Genomic DNA, 9,368 nt, shown 5'->3' on the forward strand with positions numbered 1-9,368 from the left:
AAAGGATGTTGATAAAGAATATTTATGAACTGATATGAGTTATGGAAGTGTGAAGGACATGTGGATTGGGGCATGTGCTCAGAGTCCCTTAACGGGAAAAAAAGAAGACACTGGGAAATAAGCCTCCTGGGACTTCCATTAGGAAGTAAGCCTCCTGGGACTTCCATTGGCACCAAGTGTCTCAATGGCTGTCTGTGCTGTCCTTGTAGTAGTGTGGGAGGAGAGAAATCTAGTCCCATGCACAAGCTTTCCGGAAGCTCAGGGTTCCTAACTATCTCAGTATTCCACATTTCATACGAGTACATGTTATCTTCCCAACTAAACTGCAAATCTGTAAGGGTGAGATCATGTATTTTATGATGGCTCCTTTAATCTCCCATAGCTCCCATTCCTCTACCTAACACCATAGATGTTCAGCCAGAACTTGTAGAACAGGGAATGAATCGATCAAATGAATGAATAGCAACTCTATCTACAAGGCATGCCAAACAAGCTACCCCGAGATTCTGATTTACTCTTCGGTTCTTTGTTCTGTCTGTGGAGCACCATTCACATAGTTACCCTGCAGTCTTGCAACCTCACCCATTCTGTGGCACTTTGAAAGGAGAGGGTTGTAACCTCCATAGTCATTGACCTTTCAGTATCCACTTTTTTTTGAATTTTAAATACACCCTTGAAGCCCTCCCATCTTCAAGAAAAGATCCAGCCTGTTAACTCTGGGTGTGTAACATAAGACCTTAGCTGATGTTTTCCTTGCAGGCATACTAAGAATGCCAGTCACCACTCCAAACCCTCCCCCAAACTAACATGGTCTCCTGAGCCTTGGGTCGTGCCTGGGATAGAGCAGAGTTAGCAGCCATATGTTTTCACTTCAACAGTAAATCTAACTTGGAATTTTAAGAATCTATTTTTCCCCCTCTAGGAAAAAATACTTGGGCTATCACATGAAGAAGTAGACTGACATAGCAGATTTGTCATCAGGAGTACTCATCGCCTGCTGTGGCCCTGTGCGCACTGGCCTCAGATGGACTACAGGAGATTACGATGTACAAGGCAGAGGGAGCACTGACGTTTTCAAAACCATTACTCCCCTGACTGGAGAGGCATCAGGAGAGGCCTTGTTCGTCTCCAGCTCATAGAACCTAGCAGCGTAGTCCTTGACATTGATGTTTTTCAGGCCCTCCATTGAGTGCCTGAGGAAATCTATAAAGATAAGTGGCGATGTTGTTCCAAACACTCAGAACAGATACCATCATCCTGCCTTTGTCAGCTGCTGTAGGGAAAGTGTGTTACAGATGTCTGCTGACCTCACAGGGGTGAAATGATAAACTGTGCATGTGTTTACACTTCCGTTTCTAGTACTATTTATTTTTAAACTACACTTGGGGTGGCCTAATACCTAGGAAGATGTTGCTCTTCACGTTAGTAAACACAGCCTAAAGAAACTCTTAGGTTTACTGCTACATCCATTTGTTTGGAGAGATAACTGTTGTCTGTGCCTTTTTGCAAAACTTCCATTTGGTACAAAATTTTTACTTCAACAGCCCCTCAACCCTTTTCTCAGGGACCACACCTCTTCTTCCCAAGGTCCCTGGGACTTCATCATTCTCTGTGGTAGTGCAATGATTGGTAGCAGGTAAAATAAATACATAGAAAGACTACTGTCAAAAGAGTGTCTTCTGATTAGTAAGTAATAAGTCTTCTGATTGAGCATCAAATGAGTTAATTTACATAAAGTGCTTAGAACACTTCTTAGTATTTAATGTTATGTCTTCACTTATGGTCTCTAATATGTGCTGCTCTCAGCTAAGCTGCCAATTTCCTCTTCTGTCAACGCAGTCCCTGATTGCTTTCCTGAGATTGAGGCTGTCCAGTGTAAGGTTTTTTAGAAATATGCTCAATAGTAAGTGTTTAAGACACAAAACAATTTTAAAAATACTATCAAAATATAAGGTCTTACAAATTTCTGGATATCTAGTACCCAGCATATGGCCTGATGTAAAATTGGTGCTTAATAAACCTTTAAAGAACAAATACGTTAATAAGTCAGACATACTCTCAGGTTCAGGGGAAAACTGGATCTATCTATTATCAAATGCTTCACTAGCCTACCCATCTCAATAAAATGAGTTATTCTCTTTTGTTTTCTTCTCCCACATGAAAGTCATCAGTGTTAGGGACAGAGGAATCTCCATTTTTTTGTTTGTTTGTTTGTTTTCTTTTGTTTTGAGACAGTCTTGCTCTGTCGTCCAGACTGGAGTTCAGTGGCGTGATCTCAGCTCACTGCAGCCTCCACCTCCCGGGTTCAAGTGATTCTCCTGCCTCAGCCTCCCAAGTAGCTGAGACTACAGGCACTGCCAGCATGCCTGGCTAATTTTTTTTTTTTTCTTTTTTGTATTTTTAGTAGGGACGGGGTTTCACCGTGTTAGCCAGGATGGTCTCAATCTCTTGACCTCATGATCTGCCCGCCTCGGTCTCCCAAAGTGCTGGGATTACAGGCGTGAGCCACCACGCCCGGCCAGGAGTCTCCTTTTAGACATGGAGACACTGAAGACCACCTCTTCCTCCACTCTGATCCCACCATTCCAAATTCTTTGCAGTTCCCCAAAGGTATTATACAACCTGGTACCTCTGAGCCTTCATAACAATATCCTCTCTACTTGGAGTGCTCTTGCCTGCTGGCTTCCTTTCCCCCTATTTCCACTAAAACAACTAACTCTAGCTCATCTTTCCAAATTTCCTTCATTTACTCCAGGACTCATTTGCTAACCCTCCCTTGGCCATCACGTGACTGTATTTGGATGCCTTTTCCCATAAGATGCTCCACATCACCCTGCATTAGACATTATGGTTAATACATTGCACCATAAGATTTGGTTTACCCAGTCTTTCTCAGTGAATTGTAAAGTCTTTTGCAAACAGGTGCTATGCCGAATTTAATTTTATATATCTAATGCCTGGTATGGTTTTGGCACACAGTTGCAGAACCATACCCTCGTCTGACTGATATAGCTTGTAAATGAGTATGACTGGAATATGCCCTAAGATATATGTACTTACAACAAACTCGCCACGTGTTTCCAATATCATCTACAGCTTGTAGTCAAGATGAAGTAATTAACCAGATTTAATTTCCTGCTTGAAACAACTAAAAAAAAAAAAAAAGACAAAATAGAATGATTTTCAAGGCATTGGACATCAGGTAATGGGGGACTGGTCCCTGAGAGATGAAACTCTAAGTGAGCCCTATGTCTGCCCTAGAGTACTGCATGTAAAGAGTTTCTAGGCCATGCTGGAGAGAGGGGAACCCACGCAAAGTTCACTAGCTCCCTGAGTAGAGGGGATAGAGCTAGGAATTCAGGAAGGTCAGAGCAGCTGAAGTTTGCAAGTCTGACAAAGGATGAAACAGAGTGGCACACAAAGCTCCAGAGACCTGCAGATATTTCCTCTTAGGTGTTCAGATGAATACTGATCAAAACATGCGCATTAAGAAATTACCCAAGGCATGGGGACGAACCACCTGAAAATATTAAAAGGAGCGCTCTCCAAAGCCTACACAAGGCCAGGAATACTGCCTGTTTGGGCAATAGGTAGAATACACAAAACAATTTTGTCTCAGAAGTGGCAAAAATTAGCCCTCGACTAAGAACTCTCTGGTTCTGCACAAGCTAAAGATTAAGAGCAAAAACTTAAAGGATTAAACCGTTACCGAGTAACTGAGCTGTGTTCTAGAACAAACACAAGGATATCTATTGAATAATCAAAATATCCAACATCCAACAAGATAATAGTCACAATGTCTAGCTTCCAATAAAAAATTATAAGGCATGCAAAAAAGCAGCAAAATGCAATCCACCATGAGAAGAAAAATCAGGAAATCTAGAATGTTACAGGTGATAGAATTGTTAGACATTAGAACTATTTTTTTTTTTTTTTTGAGACAGAATCTCGCCGTGTCGCCCAGGCTGGAGTGCAGTGGCGCGATCTCGGCTCACTGCAAGCTCCACCTCCCGGGTTCATGCCATTCTCCCACCTCAGCCTCCAAGTAGCTGGGACTACAGGCGCCCGCCACCACGCCCGGCTAATTTTTTGTATTTTTAGTAGAGACAGGGTTTCACCATGTTAGCCAGGATGGTCTCGATCTCCTGACCTCGTGATCCACCCGCCTCGTTCTCCCAAAGTGCTGGGATTACAGGCGTGAGCCACCGCGCCCGGCTGACATTAGAACTATTATAACTGTATTCCACATGTTGAATAAGCCAGAAGAAAGACAACATGCAAAGGACACATAGAACTTCTAAGTGTGACTCAGACCAAAGTTCTAGAGATGAAATCTGTAACAACTGAGATGAAAAACATGCTGGACTGGATTAATAGCAGATTAGACATCACAGAAGAATGGATAGGTAAACTTGAAGACAGCAATAGATCCAAAATAAAAAACAGAAAAATAAGATTGAGGGAGAAAACAGCAATAGCGAATTGTGGAATGACTTCTAATGGCCTAATATAGGTATAATTGAAGTGAAGATTTTCCAAATTTGATGAAAACTATAAACCCACAGAACCAAGAAATTCTACAAATGCCAAGCACCAAAAACAGGGACAGGGAGAAAACTATGCCAAGGCACACCATAAATTGCTTAAACCAGTGATAAAGAAAAAAAGTCTTCCAAGCAAGCAGAGAAAAAGGCATATTATATGCAGAGAAAGAAAACTTAAAATGACAGCAAACTTCTTGGGAAATAACACAAAAGAAACAGTAACTTCTCTAAAGTATCAACACACACACACACACACACCCCACACACACACACAAACTATAAATCCAGAATTCTATACCCAGCCAAAAGATAATTTTAAAATGTAGGGAAAATAAAGACTTTTTAGATGCATAAATTCTAAAAGAATTCCTTATCAGCAGACCTGAACTATAATAAATATTAAAGAAATTTCTTAGGTAGAAGCCAAATTATTCCAAATAGAAATTTGTATCTGAAAAAAGCACTAGAAGTGATAAAACATGGGTAAATATAAAGAATTTTTAATTAAAAGATAATGTACTATTTAAAAAAAATACTGTGTTAAAAGAAAAATATTTAATGTATATTAAAATATATAAGAATAATAGTACAGAGAGTGGGAGACAGAAATGGAAGTGTAATTGTACAGTTCCACACTATATGTCAAGTGCATAATTTCCCTTGAAAGTGGACTGGGCCAGGTGCAGTGGCTCATCCCTGTAATCCAGCACTTCCAGAGGCCAAGGCAGGAGGATCACCTGAGGTCAGGAGTTCAAGACCAGCCTGGCCAACCTGGTGAAACCCCATCTCTAGTAAAAATACAAAAACTAGCCAGGCATGGTGGTGCACACCTACAATCCTAGCTACTCAGGAGGCTGAGGTGAGAAGATCGCTTGAACCTGGGAGGTGAAGTTTTCAGTGAGCCAAGATTGCGCCACTGCACTCCAGCCTGGGTGACAGAGCAAGACTCTATCTCAAAAACCAAACAAACAAAAAACAGACTGTGGTAAGTTAAAAATGTATACTATAAACCACAAATCAACCCCTAAACACACAGACACAAACTAATACAAAATTTATAGCTAATAAGCCAACAATGGAAGTAAAATGGAATCATGAAAAATAATCCATAACAAGGCAGAAAAGGACAGATGAGACAGAAAGAAAACAGCAAGTGGTCTATTAAACTCAACCATACCAATAATCACAATAAATGCAAATGATATAGATATTCCAATTAAATGGCAGAGATTATCAAATTGGATTAGAAAGTCAGACCAACTTTATACACATACACATCCTCCAAAAAAAAAAAAAACTTTAAATACAAAGACATGAACAGGCAAGGATGGACGCTTTGGGAGGTCAAGGTGGGTGGACTGCTTATATCCAGGAGTTCAAGACCAGCCTGGGCAACTTGACAAACCCTCTTCTCTACAAAAAACACACAAAAATTGTGAGGTGGCACAGCTTCTTGGGAGGCTGAGGAGAGAAGCTTACTGGAGCCCAGTAGGTCAAGGCTGCAGTGAACCATGTTCATGTCACTGCACTCCAGCCTGGGTGACTGGGTGACAGAGAGAGACCCTGCCAAAAAAAGAAAAAAAAAGTCAGAAGATGGGAAGATGTACCATAACACCAGTCAAAGGAAAATGGAGTGGCTATGTTAATATCAATCCAAGTAGATTCAAAGCAAATGACATTACCAGGTGATATAGTTTGGATGTTTGTCCCCTCCAAATCACGTGTTGAAATACGATTCCCAATTTTGGAGATGGGCCTAGTGGGAGTTGTTTTGGTCATAGAGGCAGATCCCTCATGAATGGGAGGGATCCCTGAAGTAATAGGTTCACACAAGATCTGGTTGTTAAAGAGTCTGGAATTTTCCACGTCACTGTTGTTCCCTCTTTCATGTGACACGCCTACTCCCCCTTCCCCTTCTGCCATGATTGTAAGCTTCCTGAGACCCTCACTAGAAGCAGATGCCAGCACTATGCTTCTTGTACAGTCTGCAGAACTGTGAGTCAAAATAAACCTCTTTTCTTTATAAATCACCCAGCCCAGGTATTCCTTTATAGCAATGCAAAATGGACTAATACACCAGGGAAAAAGAATGTCATTTAATAATAATAAACGAGTCAATTCGTCAAAGGACATAACAATCCTAATGTTATGCATCTAATAACAGCCTCAAAATACATAAAGCAAAAACTAATAGAATTGCAAGGAGCAATATACAAAAACGTTTCACAATTATAGTGGGAGATTTCAACATCTCTCAATGATTGATAAAACAAGTAGACAGAAAATCAGTAAGGATAGTACAGATTTGAAAACTTAGAGCATTAAAACCAACAACAGCAGAAAACAAGCATTCTTTTCAGGTGCACATGGACATTTAAAACATTGAACTATCTTCTGGACCATAAATCTCAATAAATTTAAAAGGATTCAAGTAATTTAAAGAATGTTTGTTGACCACACTGTAATAAATTAGAAATCAATAACAAAGATATCTGGAAAATCCCTCAAATGTTTGGAAACTAAATAAACCTGTCTACGTTACCCGTGGGTCAAAGCACAAATCAAAAGGGAAATTAGAAATATTTTTAACTTAAAAATGAAAGCACAGCATACTAGAATTTCTGAGAGGCACTAAGGTAGTACTTAGTACTTCACTTTAGCAAAGGAAACTTTAAAACACTAAATAGCTACATTAGAAAAGAATAGTCACTAACTGACGACTACAGCTTGTACCTTAAACTAGAAAAGGCAAATCCAGAGTAGGCATGAGAAAGGGAATTCAAGAATTAGAAAACAAGAAATAGTGAAAAAAAAATTTACAAACCCAAAAGCTGGTTTGTTGAGCATATCAATAAAACCTCTAGCTTAACTGATCAGAAAAAAGGAGAAAATACGAAGATATTTTCAGAATGTTTTCAAAATTTTGAAAAGTAGAATGTGTCATAAGCAGACTAAGAGTAGAAGATATACTAAAGGAAATTCAGCCTGAAAGGAAATTATAGCAGATGGAAACTCAGATCTCTACAAAGGAATAAGGAATATCAAACATAATAAATATGCAGATAAATAAAAGTATTTTTCTTTCTTTTTTTTTTTTTTTTTTGAGACGGAGTCTTGCTCTGTGGCCCGCGCTGGAGTGCAGTGGCCGGATCTCAGCTCACTGCAAGCTCCGCCTCCCAGGTTTACGCCATTCTCCTGCCTCAGCCTCCCATGTATCTGGGACTACAGACGCCCGCCACCACGCCCAGCTAGTTTTTTGTATTTTTTAGTAGAGGCGGGGTTTCACCATGTTAGCCAGGATGGCCTCGATCTCCTGACCTCATGATCCGCCCGTCTCGGCCTCCCAAAGTGCTGGGATTACAGGCTTGAGCCATCGTGCCCGGCCAAAAGTATTTTTCTTTACGTTTAAAAGACAATTGTTTAAAGCAAAATAATAATAGTATATTATGTCATTTACAACATGCAGAAGTAAAACTTATGGCAATAAAAATACAAATGAAGCCAGGTGCAGTGGCTTTCGCCTGTAATTCCTCAACTTTGGGATGCCAAAGTGGGTAGATCACCTGAGGTCAGGTGTTCGAGACCAGCCTGGCCAACATGGTGAAACCCCGTCACTACTAAAAATACAAAAATTAACTGGGCATGGTGGTGCATGCCTGTAATCCTAGCTGCTTAGGAGGCTGAGGCAAGAGAATGGCTTGAATCTGGGAGGCAGAAGTTGCAGTGAGCCAAGATTGTGCCACTGCACTCCAGCCCGGGCAACAGAGCAAGACTCCAGACCGGGTGACAGAGCGAGACTTCATCTCTCAATAAATAAATAAATAAATACACAAATATAGGAAAGAATTCTGGGAAGATAGTGGAGTAGGAAACACCAGAAATCTGTCTCCCACCTAGACAACAATAACTCAGACAGAATCAATCTGAAATAATTATTGTGGAACTCTGAAGTCTATTAAAGGTTTGCAATTTCCAGGCAAAAGCTTCAACAGGTAAACTACAGTTAATTTAATCAATTTCAACTCTTAGCACAATACCAGCTACCTATCCCCCAACTCCAGTCCCATGGCAAGCAATGGTGCACCTGTTCCTGGAGAAGTTTGCACACAGCTTGTGGTAAGCAGAGTAGAAAGAAAGTACCAGAGTTCTCCAAATGTCAGGGATCTGTGCACTGATTGCTGACTCCCGCTCTGATCAAAAAGGTGCAGGTAAAGAGGTGGCAGCTATTGTTTGTCAGTCTGACCCATTACACCTCTCCCCATGACTACAAGCCTCTCCTCCTCCAGCTGAAGTGACATCCTGGAAATTTAAAGGGCCTCTGCCCTCTTTTTCTCCTTTTCATTGTTCTCCTTCTCCCCTTTGGGGAGCCAGACAATGAGACTAGGATATCCAAAAGCAACTGTATTTGGGGGGGAAATATGAAACTGACCTTGCATGTCCAAAGAGAGGCACAGACTCAGAAAAGACCTCAGAAGACTTAAGTTTATACCTCAGGCTGATCCTTAGTACAGAGACAGTGTACAACAATTAAAAATCAAAACCACGCAAACGCAAACCACAAAATAGCAAGCCCTGGGGAAGGGGATTAATCTGATTTCCACAGTTACCATATTATTAGATTCAAATGTCTATGTTTTCAACAACAACAAAAAATCAAAGCATACAAAGAAACAGGAAAGTATGACCCAAAGGAAAAAAATCAACAGAAACTCTCTGAAAAAGATCTGGTGGCAAATGTACTAGAGAAAGGCTTTCAAACAACTGTCTTAAAGATTCTCAAAAAAGAACAAAGGAACATGTGGAGAAAGTTAAAAAATAATGTAA

The 9,368-nt window shown here is 40.5% G+C and overlaps 1 protein-coding gene across 2 annotated transcripts in view; it reads left to right on the plus strand.

Moving 5' to 3' along the window:
• BCL2L14 (BCL2-like 14 (apoptosis facilitator)) overlaps positions 1–2,028 on the plus strand; it is a 36,107-nt gene extending 34,079 nt beyond the window's left edge. Inside the window, exon 6 of one of the 2 annotated variants that reach the window (XM_011953787.1) lies at positions 923–1,670. In XM_011953787.1, the coding sequence (XP_011809177.1) occupies positions 923–961 (39 nt within the window). In that variant the 3' untranslated portion in view covers positions 962–1,670. Of the gene's footprint in view, positions 1–922 lie in introns of both variants that reach the window. The other variant, XM_011953794.1, reaches the window with a different exon arrangement.
• Positions 2,029–9,368: the final 7,340 nt, after the last annotated feature.

Source organism: Colobus angolensis, unplaced genomic scaffold, assembly GCF_000951035.1.
Source record: "Colobus angolensis palliatus isolate OR3802 unplaced genomic scaffold, Cang.pa_1.0 Scaffold11, whole genome shotgun sequence".
NCBI lineage: Eukaryota > Metazoa > Chordata > Mammalia > Primates > Cercopithecidae > Colobus > Colobus angolensis.